This window comes from Mixophyes fleayi, chromosome 6 (genome assembly GCF_038048845.1).
Source record: "Mixophyes fleayi isolate aMixFle1 chromosome 6, aMixFle1.hap1, whole genome shotgun sequence".
In the NCBI taxonomy this organism is placed as follows: domain Eukaryota; kingdom Metazoa; phylum Chordata; class Amphibia; order Anura; family Limnodynastidae; genus Mixophyes; species Mixophyes fleayi.
The window spans coordinates 5,115,199-5,135,906 of NC_134407.1; the positions used below are offsets into that span (position 1 = coordinate 5,115,199).

At 38.4% G+C, this 20,708-nt stretch overlaps 1 protein-coding gene across 33 annotated transcripts in view; it reads right to left on the bottom strand.

Annotated features, from left to right (window-relative positions):
* Positions 1 to 20,708, bottom strand: part of TCF7L2 (transcription factor 7 like 2) — a 141,608-nt gene that overhangs the window by 18,307 nt on the left and 102,593 nt on the right. For 26 of the 33 annotated variants that reach the window (XM_075215662.1, XM_075215663.1, XM_075215659.1 and 23 more), the window contains 3 exons: positions 4,167 to 4,299; positions 2,251 to 2,353; positions 1,369 to 1,455 (listed from right to left, as the gene is read on the bottom strand). In XM_075215662.1, the coding sequence (XP_075071763.1) occupies positions 1,369 to 1,455; positions 2,251 to 2,353; positions 4,167 to 4,299 (323 nt within the window). Of the gene's footprint in view, positions 1 to 1,368; positions 1,456 to 2,250; positions 2,354 to 4,166; positions 4,300 to 10,126; positions 11,657 to 20,708 lie in introns of those variants that run through there. The other 7 variants (XM_075215665.1, XM_075215661.1, XM_075215673.1 and 4 more) reach the window with 2 other exon arrangements.

Here is a 20,708-nt window from a genome sequence, read left to right on the forward strand (position 1 = left end):
ATGTGACATAGGTCTAGTGTCCAAATTCTAAGATGTATATTTTATTCTACATGTCCCCTCCCTTATACTATTATCACCATCACAAACGGGTACAACCTGCGCTCAATGTCTTAGTTTGGGAATGGGACCTGGGTTTATGAAGATAAATACATAATCGTCTGGACACAAGTTTAGATATTATTGTGGTTATATTCATAATATTTTATTAACATTTTAATTCTTTTTTTTATTACTTTTAGAGAAAAATACCCTTTCTGGTCCAGAAATTGGTTTACTGCACAATTAAATTTTACTTGGGGGAAATAGAACTTAGTTTTTTAGTTTTGTGATGACATTCCTCCACTTAGTATTGGGTGTATTATGTGTTGTAACCTGTAGGTGTCACTGTTGTTATTGCTGTCCATGAGAAAGTTTAGTGTGTGACTTAAAGTGATACAGACATAAAAAATAAAAAAATATATAATTTCTAATTATGATTAAAGAGCTTTACTCTCTAGGCATGATTGCTACTGAATGTACGGGTAATATTTTGAAGAAAAGGCTACATCTATGTGTATTGTTGCCGTAACTGTTATACATATTGTAGCTGATAGTCCAGAGACTTTAATAGAGAACGAACTACTGATGTGCAGGACTCTTATAGAGAGACAGTGGGTCTGTATACACAGAAACTCAAGTCATCAGAGACAACATTAACAACTGATCACAGGACACGGTCAAATAATTAAAGCATAAAAACATATTTGCAGGTAACAGCAAAGAGTTGGATGAAATAAATTGGGATTTATCAGTCTACAGGATGGATTTTGTATCTCATGTGATGGATGTGATCGAAAACACTGAGAGTAATAATTGCAGTGAATTGGGTAACGGGTCGAAACCCCTGAACCTCCTATCGGTAATTGTCAGGATTCGGTCCCGTTATTTCACTCCAGTTTTTACTTTTTTAAAAAGGTGTCTCTTTAGTTTGTCAATAGGACCTCAACACATTGTACTATAGAGATCACATAGTATGAACACGCACAAACATATACATATTATAGGATATAATACTGACTTTACATGCCAGACACACGGAGGAGAATCAATGCACAAGGACACACCAGGGCAGTTTGGAAGAAGAGAGGAACGGGAAGGGAGAGGAGGGTTCTGGGAATACTTGCCTACTTTTTGGATTTGGAGAAAGGTTCAAGGGTCAAGTGAGAAGGGGCGGGGGGTGGAGGTGGGTAGTTGGCAAGTATAGTACACCTCAGTATTCCTGAATCTTGCTGAACTACAAATCTAAGCACTGTGGCCTCATTCACAGGATGACATGGTGTCTATTGTTACAGTCATAACACCAGGAACATAAATGAAGTGTGGACTCACCTTGACATGGAAGCATTGACTGTAAGAGCAGTGGGGTAAGGATGCCGGAAGCCGCCGGTGGTGATTGGGTATACCGGCTGACCTTGCCTAGGAAAAGTGGGGAAAAAGAATGGAAATATTGAAATAAATAAATTCCAGCACTCTCATTTAATTAAGACACAGGGACACAGGGACTGTACGAAACAGATCAAAGGAGACAATATGAGTGGTTTAAAATTTGATGCGGACGGCTAATTAAATTTTATAACCTCAGCTTATGTCAATACAGGCCCTCTCCCCGAGCTGGGACGCGGTGTTTTGTTGTGATAATTAAAGTTGAAGCCCAGGCTGCGTTAATGGAGCCATCACACTAATTGAGGGCTATGCATGCAAAGAAAACAATAATGAATGGAAATTTATACCAAAATAAAGTGCATTGAATCAAAGGACTTCAGCTGCGCTCTGGGTCCCTTTCGCTATTTAGATCTCAGTGAGAAAACATTAAATTAACAGATCTTAATTTGTAGCCTTTTGTCACATTAATGAGACTTGACAAGATTTACCGGGGGAAAGTCCCCAAATAGTATTGTGGGGATCCGATCGACAGTCACAGCTCGTTACCATAATTAATAAGTACACAAACTCGCACTGGGGGAGAGGACTGTCATTTCTGAATAAATTCTTGGTAGAAAACAAATAAGACGGTGGAGAATGTGTTAATGGGAACATACAGCCGAGGGCGGTGGGGGGACTGGTCTATCCAACCAACACACAAAATGACCACATACCACAGCCACAGTCATATATATATATATATATATATATATATATATATATATATATAACATTCTCACTCATAGAACAAGACATAAAATAAAGGGTAAGAATACTGGAACTGCTTACTGTGGTACTAACCATCCTAGCGGATGGGGTATCTGTCCTACAGTGCCAGGGGATAAGGGGTAATAGGGAGAGATATCCGGAGGGTGCGGAGGCCGCGGGATTCCTGGGAAAATAAATACACACAAACATTAGCGGAATAACTAATACACAATACATGCGCATCGCTAACAACACTTATGTGTTTCCTGAAGTTGTCAAAAAGCATAATGTTTAAAAATGTCAGTAAATGGCTAAATTATAAAAAAAATTGTGTATGGAATCTCAAAAAATTGAATTCTATAAAATAAATCCTCACTTTTTTGTTAAGGGTACAGAGACAACTTTAAAAAATAGAAAGTAAAACCGTGAGAAAACCAAGCACCGGAAATGTTCTATAATGAGGAAAAGACAGTATTTAAAGACATGATTTAAGACAACATATTTACACAGTGATACATCATTTTTTATATATATTTGCAACAATCCACAGGATGATTTACTTTGATACATTTGGTGCTCAAAGTTTTCCCATGTATGCACAGTTTACAAGATCCAATCTGTTATACATTGAATTCTTGCCCCCTAGATTATATTAATATAACATATATGCGGCTTCTGTGCTACAGAGGACTGAATTAAGACATGCCAGGCTTCTCTATGCCAAGACATGCAGGACACCCTCCATAGAAAGGAAGGAGCCAGGCGAAGGCTGCTAATAGCATTAATATATTATGAAGGTGAGCAGAGAAGACGGGTGGACGGGGTGAATCCACCACTGCTAAACAGATCATTTGTAGAACTCTCCAGCTGAGATATGTACAGACTGGGTGTGGGGCATTCAGAACCCCCCCAATATAAGCATGAGGCAGGCAACATAAATTAGGCAGGCTCCTTCGTACAGCCAAGACCATTCTCTTAGGGCCCCACTCCTAGAACATAACAGGATGACAGAGATAAGAGCGGCTAACTATGAAAGTAAGACTCCCAGAATCCTCTTATTCACCAGCCTGAGAAATGTATACTGACGCTGGGGGCGGAGCTTAGAATCGGACAGAGCGAGAGAGTAGAATCATAAAGTGAACAACGCGTTTCTTTGAGTTTTCATGGAGAATAAATCTGTGACCATTTTAATACAAATGTATCAGTTAAATGTTCCTGGGAGGAGTTTATTAAAAGAAAATGACTTGAAATGGTTGGTAACTATGTATCAGACATTCCACTCTTTTCATCCTCACTGGGGAGATTCTACATTAGTAAATAACTTGTTACTAAACCTGATTGTGTCAGGTACTTTTATCATCCGCGTTGCGTACTGTGAGTGCACACATCGTGGGGGAGACCCATCACTGACGCATGATGCCACAGAAACTGGTCTGTCCAATAACCGAGATGTTTTATTTGGTTATTTATTTAATTAATTAATTTGAGTTTCTCATCGATTTTTGGGGGATTATAATATAAGACACTACAGTTGTATTTTTAAGACCGTCTTAGTTGGCCTTCTATAATATCTTTCTTGGTATGGGGTCTCTACAACTGAAAGAAGCCCCCAGGTGTCCTAACTTCATAGTTAGTGAAGAAGAAAAAAAAAAAAAGAAAAGTTCAAGATTTTAACATTTTTACCTAGTTCCAGAAGACAAAACATAATTTGTGTGGTGGAAGGGTGTTAATGTCTCTCTCAACCAAAAATGCTCATTCCATATAGGCAGATGTCCAGCTCTGCTGCCCATTCTGGACTTCCATGACATCGTCTTCACACTCATTCCTCTCACGCAGGTACATACCTATCCGTCTTACTGCATCACATGCTATAAAAACATGTGGACGTTCTACCAAAGTGAAACCATGGTGGGGGGTCTATAACATGATATCCACTGGGCTTGGCAAGCTACCGTTGTTCATGTAGATGAAACATGAGTGGGAGAGAGAGGACGTACCTGTTTTGGGGTCCACATCCGCCTGTAGGTGTGGAGGGGGGTTCCCAGGTGTAAAGTGGTCGTTGCTGTAGGTGATAAGCGGCGTGAGTGGGTGGACATGGTGTGGGTGCTGTACTACTGGTACTTTATTAGACTGTGGAAACACAAAACACAATACATTTACACAAAGGTAACACAAGCAGCGATAATTCTGAAACGAAAGGCAACAACATATGAATGATAAAATAAACACTAAATAGAGTTCAACTGCATGTATATTTTTCTTAAAGGGACACTGAACCTGCTTTCCATTTGAAGTAGTCTAATGTATAAATAATAACAATCATAATAACAATAATAATAATAATCCAGTTGTATGGCTTTACCTAGCTTCTATAAAGTTGTTTCCGCTAAAGTTGGCTAGCCCCTGAGAGCCATTGTTTTTGCCTCTATCACACAATATCCTTATTGCCTCCTGTGAATCATACAGCGTTATATGTTATAATTCTGATACAACACAAAGGACAGGACGGGGTCTGATGCCATTAGAGGTGTGATATAATGTCATTGTGGACACAGCTAGTATCAGAGGAATCAAAAAATGGTCAGGAAAGTGGCTACAGACGCTACAAATATATGAGTTTATTACTATATACGTTTCCCTGCACCAAACACAGTAATTAGTTATATTACATATACAGCCATACTTCCCTTTCTATTTACATTTACTGCCATAAAACATTATGTAACATTGTATATAAAATATAATATAAGTAGTCTTTCAGGGTAATGTCTCTTTAAATAAGGTTATACTGTTAAAGTGATACACGGCCATTACGGTACAGAATTTATTGACCCTTTCATCACTTATTAGGAAATGAATATCTTCGATCGGGGGCAATACACAAGTTGCATTAATATAACAGTAGTTCAGAGATATATATATATATATACACACACACACACACAAATGTACATACATACATACATATACACACATACATATACACACACACACATACATACATACATACATACATACATGTGTGTGTGTGTTTATTGGGGAGGCATAGAGTCTGGTATTCACGTTGGTGCCTCTAAGTGGAAGAGCCCCCTCCCCCAGTAATTCTCTCAGTGATGGCATAAAGGAGAGCCATGCTGAGGCACTAGCCCATCCACCCCTTTGTGATGTTAGTCGGCGCAGCAGGGTACTCTGGCTCTATTAGTGTCCGAGGCCAGGCGCACACAACCTCCAGATTTGTTCCTGCACACACATCTCGCTCCTGGAGTCGGTGGCCCCCTTTGTACACACAGGATCTAAGGGCCGGCCTTGTATGTTACATGACACAGACGAGATCTCGCTTTGCCCACAATTCAACTCCAAGACTTTTAAATGCTCAGAGAGCTCTGAATAGACTGGGAAAGAATAATAACATTTATCCATTACATAAACACAGAGGTCCAGAGTCCACGCGAGGTTCATTCATTTATTCAGAGAACACTGCACCGTTTCCCAACCCAAAAATCCATATTCCCCAAGGTGGGATTGAACTCGAGTTGTACAAGGCGGAACATTTAACCAGATTAGGTGGCCGGGCAGATAAAGAGGCACTTGTACAAATGGATGAACGGATTACATCCCAGATATTGCCTCATTTACATAAGCAGCTTGTATTAATACCAGGGGAATGGAAGTCTGACTTGACAAGAGCTGAACGGTCTCAGATCACGCTTTCCTTGTTCTGTTCCACAATCAAAATTAAGTCATCTGTCCATTAAAATGAATGATGAGTTTGTTACCATTTTCAGCCTTTAAACAGTAGAGATGTATTAAAACCCTCATGAGCTCTGTGTTGTGTGTGTATAATACACACACACACACACACACACACACACACCAGTGTGTCACTCAGACTTTTTACAGCAAATCTTGGGAGTATTTTCTCTCCAGTAAACCTTGGCTGTGATTGTGCATAGCACTGACATGAGTGCACGTGTTCAGGCATGATTAGGGTCCATGTATTCTATGACTGTCCGGGTGCAAACCCTATATCTGGGGCTGTGCTATATGTTATTCATTAGTTAATACGCTTTTGATTATATTTGCTAAAAGCCAATTAGAGAGAATGAATAATTTACCCCAGTAGCCAGAAAATCTAGCGGAAGTGACACCATGTGTAGACCAGCAATGAGCAACAGACGGCCTCAGGAAGATACGAAGCGCAGAAGTTTTATATGAAGATAATGCTAATCCTGAGGCGTGCGCAGTACGTAGACAGGACGCTGGTGAATGTGGACGTCTGGTGACGCTGGAGAACGGAGTATAAGAAGGACTTAAGTTGTACCATGGCTGAATTCTAACCAAGTGGCCGGATTTCTGCATGACACCCCCGAATCGTGGACCTCAAACGGAACGGGGAACACACAGACTTGGGGGCAGCGTTGGGTGGGACTTATTATGTTCTGATTCTGCATGTATGATGCTGGCATGATGACCACAGCATCCCTATTACATATCGTTACCTTCTAATCTGCAAACTGGTAGATAAGAGATTGACGCTGGACAACACCAAACAAACAAAAATTATATATATAACATATCAGGAGTACCCCTGCACCCACCGCACATTATATATTGTGGCCCTGTACACAATCTACATAATGTATCAGTAATACCGTGTCTCTGTATACAGTCTATACAATGGTTCAGAAAAACCGAGGCACTATATACAGTCTACATAATATGTCAGTAACACCATAGCACTGATAGAGTCTACATTATGTGTCAGTAATACTGTGGCCCTTTAAACAGTCTATATAATGTGTCAGTAATACCGTGACCCTGTATACAGTCTATGTAATATGTCAGGAATACTGTGGCCTTGTATACAGTCTACATAATGTGTCAGTAATACCGTGGCCCTGTATACAGTCTACCTACTATGTCAGGAATACCATGGCCCTGTATACAGTCTACATAATGTGTCAGTAATACCGTGACCCCGTATACAGTCTACCTACTATGTCAAGAAAACTGTGGCCCTGTATACAGTCTACCTACTATGTCAGGAATACAGTGGCCCTGTATACAGTCTACCTACTATGTCGGGAATACCGTGGCCCTGTATACAGTCTACTCTACGCAATGTGTCAGTCATACCGTGGCCCTGTATACAGTTTACATAATGTGTTAGGAATAACGTGGCCCTGTATATAGTCTATGTTATGTGTCAGGAATACCGTGGCCCTGTATAAAGTCTACATAATGTGTCAGGAATACCGTGGCCCTGTATACAATTTACATAATGTGTTAGGAATACTGTGGCCCTGTATACAGTCTACATAATGTGTTAGGAATACTGTGGCCCTGTATACAGTCTACCTACTATGTCAGAAATGTTGTTGCCCTGTAAACAGTCTACATAATGTGTCAGGAATACCGTGGCCCTGTATATAGACTATGTAATGTGTCAGGAATACTGTGACCCTGTATACAGTCTACCTACTATATCAGGAATACCGTGGCCTTGTATATAGTCTATGCTATGTATCAGGAATACCGTGGCCCTGTATATAGTCTACCTACTATGTCAGGAATACCGTGGCCCTGTATATAGTCTACATAATGTGTCAGGAATACCGTGGCCCTGTATATAGTCTATGTTATGTGTCAGGGATACTGTGGCCCTGTATATAGTTTACGTAATGTGTCAGTAATACCGTGGCCCTGTATATAGTCTACATAATGTGTCAGGAATACCGTGGCCCTGTATATAGTCTATGTTGTGTGTCAGGGATACTGTGGCCCTGTATAAAATCTACATAGTATGTTAAGAATTCCGTGGTCCTGTATACAGTCTACATATGGTATGAGCAAACTAAATAAGGCGTCATTCCTATAATGAAAATCAGCCATAGACGGGTGTATAACTCAGTAAGTATCCAATTGTAAAGCGCTACGGAATCTGCTGGCGCTATATAAATAAATGTTGATGATGTTGATGAAGTATGTGTACTCACACTCATTAAGGGACAGGTGTAATTAGGGGGGATAGGATGCCTTTGTAGTGACATAGTTTACAATAAATCTTGACCTTTTTCCACATTACTGCTGGTGGTTTCAGATATACACCTTTCACTTGTCCCTGCATTTCTGCCTGCAGAGGAATGTGTAACAATGGGCTGTGGATTATCTCACACAGGTATGGTGTGTACACACAGCTGCTGGGAGTGACAGCATTGCTAGTAAACACATTAATACACGCACTGCTGACAAAGCAATGTAAGCACGTTCCACAATCGCTTCTCACATTAACCATCGGCACATATTGCAAATAATATTAACTACAAATAAACTATGATGTGGGTGGGAGGTAACTTGTGTTCTACCAGAACTCTTACATCTAACGCTATAATGACTCCATATTTATTGCTCTTCACTTGAATTTCAGACAAAATTTACAATCAATGGTCACAACCTGTGTATGTTTTTTATTTTATTACTGCGCTTTTATCTGGTTCCAGCCAACTGGTCCTATATATTAAATTATAAATGTGCATTTACACTACAAACAACCAGGAGAGGCATGAACATCCAGGATTTAGACAGTAACTTGCTCCAGAACAGAGACATTTAAAGGCAAAATATTTACAGGTTATAAATACATTGCACTAAGAGTAACGGGGAATACGTATCTTAGTCATACCAGTATTGTGATTATACAGAATCTATAATATAGAAAACAAAAGGAAGTTTGTGTCCAAATATTATCCCTTTTAGATTTTATTTACATTTGGCAACATTGTTATTGTGAATATAATAATTATTGTGCTCGAGAACTTGTAAAGTATCAAGTCTGAATTTGACACGTTATTTTCTATTAAATGGACAACGATATCACAATACTAAATATGAGACAGGAAAATATATGTTAATTATGGATACATTAAAAACGGGTTTCTAAATCACACATCCGGCTAACAAAGGAACGTTGAATGCAATGTGGGACCCTCGGCCATATTACAGAGCACTGAACCGGGCCTAAAAGCCAGAGGCTGACCACTACCACAGTGACGGTGGATACATAAGCCATGAAAACAAGACAATAATATATATATATATATATATATATATATTTGGAATAAAACACTATACAAGTAAAAGGCTACAAGGAAGTCTTCGATCAGAAACGCAGGCTGCATTTAGGAGTCTCTATAATACACATTAAAGGAGTTGGCATTACACGGATATCATTATCACACATGAATTGACAGCTGCTGTACTTGGACCTATCATTGTTTCCTATTCAATTGCCACTAGATAAGTGACAGAAACAATTAGATATTGTTACTTTGTAAACTTTGACCTGACCTCTCCTCTACACACTGTGCAGCCTGACAGTCTAATAATGGCTCTCCAAATCTAGATCACCCGAACGATCATTCTAACCCCCCCTCTGCAGCGGACGTTCATTTCACCATTACATAATTGATTCTTTTGCTGCCACAGGTTTACAAAGTAATAAACTATAATAATAATTAAAATAAATCCACATGGGGCACACAAAATAGTGGTGAGAGGGTCGGTGTAGGTATAGATGGAATTGGCTGCATGAGCGTTTGAACCCTCGTGTCATAATGACTTGACCTTTGCCATAGGACCCGCTCGTGCCGTTTGCATCCAGGATAATGGGAATGGATGAATTATTTAACCCTGCAGAAGCTGGAGGAATCTTACGTCACCTCTAGCATACTTTCGGTGTTCAGCCATAAGAAAGGATTCTGTTGTGAATTTGCCGCTATAGAATTATCGGAGCACAAAACACAACTGAGCTCCGGCTTGTATCGCGGGTGTCTTCGGCATTCAGGGGGTTAAATTATTTAGCACCATTCAGGAGGAGGGGACTTTTGTTTACCTGTCCCAAACGCGAGACGGGCACAAGATGAGGTATGGGCAGAGAAATGGCATACGTGCTACTCACCCAGCAGTTGAGGTTGGCATGCCAGTTCCCCAGCTCCTGCAGGAAAGATAATCCACAGGCTGGCATCGATTTCTTGTCACTGGGCATTTCCATCCCCACTAAAACTGCGTCTCTGGTGTACATATCAGCGTTCCTTCTCCTAGTACATCGATTCAGACCTAGAAAACCTCCTCAATACTTTCTTCCACTTCTATCCAAAGCTCTCAAAACATTCACTTAGTCACTGACTAAATCAAACAACCAGAGCTTGGTCCGCCGGAGTTTGTACAGCCGTAAATTGGATGTGTCAGTTAACCAGTCAGGTTCCGTACCTGCCCAATTTTAAGAAACTATAGCCACCAGATCCAGTCATGGCAAGGAGCTCGCTAAGCCGCCACTAGCATCTAAACCTTATTATAAAAACATCAGCCATGGCAAAGCTCTCACAAAGAGAGGGGTTATGGCTGTACAGAAAAGCCAAAGAAACAAAACAAAAAAAGTAGCAAACGCCAGCCGGGCACACGGGGTACAGAGAGCAGTTATGACCAATCCTGTCCGACAAAGCGAATCCCGCAGAATATATCATCTGCTCCCAAGTTCAATTATGAAAAGAAATTTCTTGGGAAATGGATAGAGGAGAAGAAAAAAAAAAATCAAGGATCCGCTGTCACCGTATCAATTAGTGACAGGATGTGTCTGGCCTGTGCTTGGCTCTCACCTTCACTCAACAGGACGTTTCTATCTGGGTATAAGCGACTAGAAAACAGCACAATACAGAAGACAGCTATTGTTAAACTGGACTCCCAGTGGCCAAACGGGGGCTCTAAGCCCCTAACCCACATAGGAACATCTCCGTACAGCAACGGTCTGCACACTGTTGAGGGCTTACAATGAATACTTGTGTCTCTAACTAGCCAAGTGATGAACAGATCCTACCTTCATACTATACCGAGGCCCTTCAAGTGATGTAGCCTTTAACGGTCTCCAACTAACACAAATATTTAAATCAAAACTCCAGATTATCCATGAAACTTCCCAAAACAATCATCTACTCAACAGTAAACGTCCCGGCTCACTATAGTGCGGCACAACCTGCATTGTGTGATCGTACTGACTACAGGATGGTCCATGACAGGTCTCTGCATTATAAATATTCCTCTCTCTGCCAAGCGCTTAATAACTACATTCATCTTCCTTTCCACTTTATAAAACTCATGAACTGCACTCAACGCACATCGCTCCCAGTCACCTCACATCCGCCTGGCCTCCGAGTGTCAGCCAGAGAACTTTAAGGCCCTTAATTCCTCTTTACAAGCAGTAACAAAAGCAATGTCTTCCATTTGACAAGTAAAAAGCCCCCACAACAGGGCAGCTAATTGCCTTCCCTCCCTCTATTCAGAGCGGCAACCACACTCCAGCGCCTGCCTATGGAACACGTGCGATTTCTTAAGCAAACGCAAAAAGTAGTGGCTGGTGACGGACAGTTCCCAATCATTTAGTAACAATAACCCAGGACAGGCGTTCCCAGCTGAGAATTCCGTTACTTCTGGCTTCCCCAGCAGAGGCAACAACAAAATAGGGGGGGAAACAGGGTCTGGGATGAGCAGATACATTCCATAGCTTTCCCTGGAATTACATCTGTGAGTGGCAGGCACTTGCTCGCAGCCCCACCAAACAGCCTGTGATCTAAGCAGATCGTGGAGGTGCAAATATTTCCTGGCTTCTTGGAAACAGAATGACTCAAAGACATGGAACCCATAATAGAACAACAATCTAAGCAGAATTAAAAACAGAACACTGTACACTGTTACAAATGAAGCATTATATAGTCTAAAAGTAAATCTGAGTGATCATTGCAACTCACAAAAAGCAACAATTTCTGCAGAACCGATCGCTTGAACACGTTATTCAAAAAAACATAAAAAAAGAAAGGGCTATAACTTTGTATGGGAACATCTAGGAGAGCCAAATGTGCATCACAGATTTTGGGTATAGTTGAATAAATTGCATAAACAAGTATTTAAAAGAAAAAAAAAAAAACAGAAAATTAAAAACAAAAACAAAAAAACAACAAAAAAAAGCAAGAATCACAAAGAGCACATATCATTGCTATAAGAGGAAATACAAGCTTACCATTTACAAGTTTTATACTGGTTCCTGCACACTGCCTGCTTTGGTGCATGCTGACGATTAAACCACTCTACCGACAGACATGAGATCCTGTATAGAGAATGCTGCAAATTCCACTGGAGGGCAGCACGCTACACTAAACCATTCAGCACCGATACGATACAGGCTTCCCACAACACATCCTCAAGTTCAGGCATTCAGAGAATTATCTCACTTGGTCGAGAAGAATATAATTATTAAGATCTCCCCAATTCAATGATGGTTGTCTAATAAAAGCTTCTTTTTTTTTTTTGTTACTCTCTGCCTCTCCTAACCCCCTCCCACCCTAACCCTCACTTCAATGATAGGAACAAAAGCCGATATGTTGCTTCTCGACTTGGCAAATATAATAGGCAAATCTCTCTCTCTGCAAAGTTTCTGGCTCACTGTGGTGAAACAATGTTTCTATTCAGCAGAACAAACAGGATACATTGTAAAAGGCAGGGGAAAAAACTCCAAACATTTATCACTTTTAGGGGTAAAATGCGTTGATCAAAGCATTAAAAAAATACTAAAAAAAATAAATAAACTATCCCTTAAAAAAAAAAAAAAAAATAAACCACAAAAATATATATTGCCTCTAGATTTAAAGCTTTTGCAGCTGCCGGCGCCTGCAGTTGACTTGTGTGGAATGAGCAGGAATTGAGAACCCTTGTCCTGCGCAAAAATCTCTCCTGGTTCGGAGCGGGAGAAACATAAAGAAGGCAGAGAAACTTGATACTGTCTTCTCTAAAAAGCGATGGGATCCTGGCACATACTAAACCGCCACGGCGCCTTCAAGCAGAGGGGGAAAAAAAGAAATGACTATTGATCTTCAAATGGCGATAATTGAAAAGATCAAAAAGATTAAACAAAATCAAAAAATGTCCTGACTTACCATGCTATGCTTTTTGTTGCAACTTTGTAGAAATTTCGCTCAAAGAAGCAGCATCGGATGTGTCAAATTTTTTCGCGGGCTGTGATCGTATTATTTCCGCAGCCCTGCTTTCCAATGCTTCAGAACTTTTCCCCTTCCTCTTTTTTGTTTGTGGTACCTAGGTTTTTTTTAGCAAAAGACTTTAAAAGCCTTCAGCTCAGCAAACCAGCACAAATTATCTTGCCACCTTGCGTAGCTCTGATGCTTTTGGCCGCTAACTTTGGAAGGCCCTTTACCACTGCATCAAAATTAGCATTGTCAAAGCACTTAATGAATATTAATATTGTATTTGTCATTGGAGCTAGTCCGTTGCTGAACTCCGAGTCATCCATCAGGGACAAGATTAAGAACACAATTATTTCTGACTGACAGGGAGCAACTCTGCTAGTTTTTTTTTTTTTTTTTTTTTGCAATTCGGGAGGGGGGAAAAAAATACAATATCATCATCTTAAGGTGTCTCCCAGGGGAGTGGGGAACAGATTAATATGCTTTTAATGAAGTAAGGATCGGTATGTGTGAAGTGCTAAAGAATAAACTCAACCATTTCGTTTTGGGTGTTTTTTCTTGGGCAAGTGGAAAAAAATTTTTTTTTATCAGATACCTGGAATTTTGGCCATGCTGCTTTTTTGTTGTTTTTTTTTTGTATTGGTTGTGCCTGTTTATTTAGTTTTGTTTGTCTCATTTTTTTTTTTACTGTTATGAAATTTCTCCTATTCAGTTAAGAAAAAAACAGTAAGAAAACACGGAGAAGTCCCTGGGTTAATTTTCGATGTTCTGATTTTTCTTCTTGCGGGGCAGATAAGACAGCAGAGTAAATCAATCCTACACAATTTTTTTTCGAGAAACACCTTTATCAGCTGAAATTCTTTTCACTCTCATCCGCTGGCTCCCGAGTGGGGTCTCTCAGACTTACTTCTAGATGAAGTGCGGCATTTAAAGAACCTTAAACACCACGTCTCCTTCTAACAAACACATCACACACAACATGTCCCTTCTTCTGGGTGGAGGGAAATAAACAAGTAAGAAAATACTCAATGGAAGTTCAAGATCTTTCCATTTTTTTTTTCCCAGTAAATAAATTGTGGGGTCGGGGAGCCAATCTGGACAGGATTTCTTTAAAAAGAGAGAGGAAAGAATGGTGTCCTAAAAATCATCACAGCACAAATTGTATCATCAAGGCAGCAACTGCGGCAGAATAAAGCTAGATGCAAATAGTGAACTCCCTTCTGTACGGTTTATTTATCCCAAAAGTCCCCAAACCTAAAATGTGGCTATATATATATATATATATATATATATATATATATATATATATATATATATATATATATATATATATACATATATATACACATACACACACATATATATATATACACATATATATCTATATATATATATAAAATGTTTTATTAATTGTATTTATTTTACTTTTTATGTGGTTTCCAATCCAATTTTCTAAACTAAGCACAAGCATGGAAAATAACAGATGTGTTAGTTAATCTGCCCAATGGATCGCCTATTTAATGCTTCTGTGGCTAATCTGCAGATCCCCCTGTCCACACCAATAGCATCTAATACCATTAAGAACACTTAGATGAACATTCTAAATTATAGGTTTGTTCCAAAAGGGTGTGAATTTGACCTCTGGCGCACCCCCCACTCACAGACACTTATGCCGCACATACAGATGGTTTTTAAGCTGCTAGAAAAGCACAAACAGAATTAAAATCTTGTCTATAATCTCTTCTTTTTAGTCTTTTCTTCTGCCACATTTTTTCCATTTTATACTTTGGCAACAATCATTAAAAAGAGCCTCGGAAAGACTGTTTCGGGTAAGACTGGGAGCGTTCTGCGGCTCACAAATTACATCACTATTACCAGAGCGTAAAATGTGTTTCTATTTTTTTTTATTTTTTTTTTACTTAAATATATATTTGTTTAATTATCTAAAGAACATAACTCATGTTACCAGATAGGATTTGAAATATATTATTGATGGCCATGTAAACTTTAATTCACTTCCAGCCATATGACCATGTATTCATTGATGAACTTCCACAAGGTATTCATCTCTCCATTAACATCAACATTTCAATTCTTAGTTTACACACAGATGGTTGCTGCTGTGTTTTTATTCAATTTAAAATAATTTAACAACCTATTTCTGTTACTGGATTTACGCATTTTTTATTTTTTTTTAGAATATCTGATGAGATACACAAGGGTTTAAAATTAACCGTTTGGAAAAATTTGTATCTATGAGATTTTTTTTTTTTTTCATAACAACTCTTTATAAATCTTGATTTAAAATAATAAAATATTGCCTCATTTTGTTTCAATGTTGCAAAGTCCGTGATCTTGCAGTGAATGCGCAGGTTTAAAACATTTTAACGCCTCAAACCTGATTTTGCTAATTACAATACGAGCTGTTAAGTACACATCAAGCTCCCGAGTTTTAAATAGTCTGTTTCTTTCTCCTCCTTGCTTCCCCAGCACGAAAGCATCAGCTCTACTTTCAAATTAACTCTCCGACTTTCAAACTTATTGATCTGCTATTAAGACACTAGTGAACTTGATGAAATGAGTTGCTGTAGGTGCAGTCAAGACTTCAAAGCATCACACAGTCATATAATACAGGCTGCTTTGATCCTGACTCCGATCTGCAGAGGGTTTAAAGCCCAATTCTCCCTAAGCTGCCCTTCACACTCTGGTTGTGTCTGATCTGATGTCTTACCAGTCACAGTCTTGATAACGTTAATAAAGCAAATTTTAGCAAATTATTTTTTTATTTTTTTTTTTACAATGGAAACAAATTAATTATATAAAATGTCTGCTGCTTTGTAAATTTTATTTCTGAATCAAATGGGGTGTGGGGAAATCCTTAATTGTACCAATTACAGGTTTCAAAAGAAATTATATACCCAGTATGCTTAAAAAAAAAAAAAAAAAAGCCCTTTTTTGAACAGCGTTCTTTGTCAATCACGTCTCTGCTAAATGCATGGCTTAAACATTTACTTGCGCTCTCACTGAGGGACGAAATGGCACCTGACATTGTAATATTTCAATAGCATTTTGAAGCACGTGGATTGTATAAATATTTGATAGCATTTAAAGTAAAGTATAAAAGCAAACGGTTTATGTACTTACAGCACATAAAAAAGCATCAGTAACATGAGGATTGGAAAAAATAAATAAATAAAAGGACAAAATAGGACAGTTCTCTGCCGCAAAGAATTGATGCATATGATCATTGCTGTTGTGTCATTGATCACATTCACTCTGCAGAGCTTCTGAGAAGCTGCATAGAAGCAAACACGAGATATTTGCTGTAGAGGATTAAAATATAACCAAAGCAATATGCAGCGTGCTGCAAATATAAATATAGAACAATCAGTTATTCTAAACTTGGATATTTACAGTATGAATGGTGATATAAATAAAAATATTAAAATAAATATTTCATTATTGCATCATTACATACAATATATATATATATATATATTAGAATTTGTAATTATTCAATGAAGAGATAACTTTATGTCATGAATAGATACAATAATGTAATAGTTATTATATATATTATTAAATGCCGGATGAAAATTTTCAATGAATACATAAATTTATGAAATATCTCTCTCTCTCTCTCTCTCTCTATAGATTATATATATATATATATATATATATATATATATACACACATACACATATATATAGATCTATCCATATATACGTATGTAGATCTATATATATATCTATCTATGTATATATATATATATATATATATATATATATATATATATCTGTATCTATATATATCGATCTATATATTTGTATATCTATGTATATATATATATATATATATATATATATATATATATATATATATATATATATATATACACACATACACACACACACATATATACATATACACACACACACACACATATATATATACACACATATACATATATATACACACACACACACACACATATATATATATATATATATATATATATACACACATACTAGCATCATCAACATAAAATGTTTTTTTTAGCCAAACAGAAAAACAGTAAATATTACAAGGACAACTAAACCAAAGATCACCCAGCTATGAGCCTTTTGCGGATTTGATCAAAAATAAACGAGAAAAAATAATAATTATATTGGGTTAAGGCTGCTGTGGCAAGATGTATATTTTTTCCCCCTAATAACTCAATCAGTGTATTTTCCCAAACCTACTTTAAAAATGTATTAATGTATTGTCTTTTGTGTTTAATGTTGATACTTAACCTACTTGCAATTCCAAAGAAGTCAACACTCAATTGTGACAATGTTCAAAAGGTTTTTGCTCATGCCACAAGCACAGTAAAAAACTTTCCCCAATTAGTGCAGGAAAAAAAAAAGGAGGGAAAAGGCAACGAGCTGGTTCTCAAAGACCCAGGCCTCGCGGCAAAGCTGTCACGTACAGAGGATTGATCAACAGGACGGCAATTCCTAATGGCATGTTGTCATGAAAACGCAGCCGCGGGGAGGCACCTGCCTCACTCTTCATAGACAGCTCGAGAATAAGGAGGAAGCAAACTGGGTAACCAGCTCTTCCTATGCCTTCACTAACCAGATTTGGTAGGGGTACCGATGTTTCCGATGAAACATGTCAAGCCTCCGACAGAATCATCCAGCCTCCTACATTACGGTGGTTTTGAAGCCTAGTACTCCCCTCCTCTCACTTTCTTACACACATTCCGGCTGTTAAAACAATACTTTTAGAGATCAAGAAAGGGAGAGAAAAAAATCCCACCTATTAGATCTTTAAAATCAACAACTAAAAAAAATGCCCAGCGTATTCGGCATTCAGCAAAGATTTCTGGGAGATTAAGGCGAGAGCCCCTACAGTGTACAGTGCGGTCGGCTTGGATTAATATCCCATTTCCATCACTGCACGGATTGAGTTTCAGATCTTACAGCAATGTTAATTAGTTAAATATACCCCTCAAATTACTACTCTTCTTGGATCAACACTAGTCCGAGCTTTGGGTATTTTATTCTGAAGGCAAGAGAGAGATGTGGATTTTCTAAGCATGCAGAACTATGAAAAATATGTATCAATATTTAATATAGATATTTACCTTTTCATTGGCATGCAGAGCTTATCAAATTAAACCTTACGGAATAAAAGAAATATATTTTTTCTTATTTTCACAGCGTGTGTAATCCCTGTGACGGCTATATCATATTTACATTGTATGCCAAAGATTCCACCAGACACAAACTTGAGCAAGATATAAACATGCAACTTTAAAAAGACTCAACATGTTATTCCAACGTGCAACATTATAGCGCTACATACACCCAACATATGGCAGACTCTTCCCATGCGTATGAGGCGGAGGTTGGGGGGGTCAAATAAAAGTTACATAACTTTTACATTCATAAATCCGAAGACTGCTTTCCATGCAAATCACGTACTGCAGCCTTTTATTGGCTCAGCCTCTGGACTCATCACTCGATAAAATTCTTAGCTCGCGGCAACGGCTTAACCGAGGGAGGGAGACCAATGGAAAGAAAAATCATTGTGTTTGCATTTCAAATGGCGAGAAGGGTAAAAAAAAAAAAAAAGAAGAGGCGCTAACTGATCATTGCCCATGGAATTAATTGGATATTCTGAGAATAGTGTCTGCTTGATGATCCTTGGAGGGCAAGCGCTAGTCAAGACCGCATTTTGAGCTGCGGCTTCAAACACAGACCGCTTGGGGGTAGTGGACATATTAGGGTTTAGCGTTTCTCCCTGAAGGCCTTAAAGAAAAAAAAAAACATAATCAGATGTGCTGAACCAAACACAGCTAATCTATTCCATAATTATACCAGCTGCAAATCCAATAGACTTCCCAATATTACTAGATCATTAAGCTACAAAAGTACGGGCTCATTTTCCAAAGTTTTTTTCTCTCTCCTTTCTTGTCGGAAAGGAGATTATCCTGAGATTTTGAAGCTTTTATTTTTTCTCTTTGCTAAAAATATCAGCTTTAGGATTCTTTTATTCATTTTAAAAGATTGTGTTGAAGATCTGCACCGGTTCTTTTTAGGCTTGCTAAGGGATTTGCAGCCCCAAGCCAAAGCATATGAAAATAGACCTCGCCGATATTAGTATATCTCTCCTTGAGACACCCTGTAATCTAACCTTTTCAAGGCTCTATGGCTTTCAAACTCAAAAGAGCATAAGAAATGTGCATTGTTGGTGGGCACTGGGAGACTGAACGAAGACTATGGCTCAGTCCAATTCGAAAGCCCCTCTGGATAAACAGATGCTTGCGCCTCAACATAAGCTTTAAAGACCAAAGTTGGAGGGGAAAAGAAGACAAGATTAGGATCCTTCCCCAAATGTTCCATTTTTGCTATCGACCGCCGACCTAGAGTGAGGTGTCAATTTTGACTCCAAAGAGAGCACACGAATTCGCAGCGGTCCCATTATACAGTCTCTCCGCTCATTGTAGATTCTGTCAACGAAGTCAATCTTATTAACTTCCGCACTGGTTCACACATGACATTTCCTTCAATTTTCTTGCTGACTTCAAAAACATCAATTAGCAGCTTGAAAATAGGAAGGAACGAATGACAGAAGCCGATAACGTCAACTATTTGAAGCCGAGGGTAAATCTATTCTCTGCTTCTGAATGCGTTCATTACAATTGCATTTTCAAAGCCGGCTTCCAAATAGCAAAGAAAATTAAATTTATCATTTAGAAATGCCTAGAAATTGTTTTTATAATCCTACGTCTGTGTCTCTATCCCGGAGTGTAATGCAAAGTATCGCACTTCCCTGATAACATGCCTGAACTTTAGTAGAAGTTTGGAATATCGAATCTGCAGTTACAATTTGAGGGGGAATATATAGAGTTTCCTGAAAATGTCACATATTGCAAGGCGATGACATACACACAAATAGGGGAATATTCATCTTATGTATTTGGCGTCAACTAAAAATATAAGCAGGGAATAAATTATCATCAGATATATTCTCGCTAATACATTGACTTCACAAGCACCTCTTATCCGGAGCTATCGAGTTAGAAAATAAACGCGACCAAAAGACACTCAATTCTGACCTAATGAAATGAGATCACTTTCCCTATAAACCATTGATTGTCGGATCTTTTGACTTTTTTTGGCTACTTCTCTTGTCCTCCCTTGTATTTTTTTCCTCCACATCACTGTCACAAAAGAAACAAATGTCTAAACAACAGATGACGGGGATATCTATTAGCTGTCAGAGCGGTGGCTTCCCGGCACTGGCTAAACGGCAGAAAGAATGCCGAGAACTGGTGAAATAAATAACCAAACGATTTTTCATAACATAATATTATCTCTCGGATTTCTAGTATTCTATCCGGTCTCTGAATAATACTGCAAAGATAAAATACACAATACAGGTCTTCTGTGTGCTTCCAGCAAAATAAAACACTGCTAAAAAAGCTATTTTAAATAATATGCTGACTAATTATTTTGTGC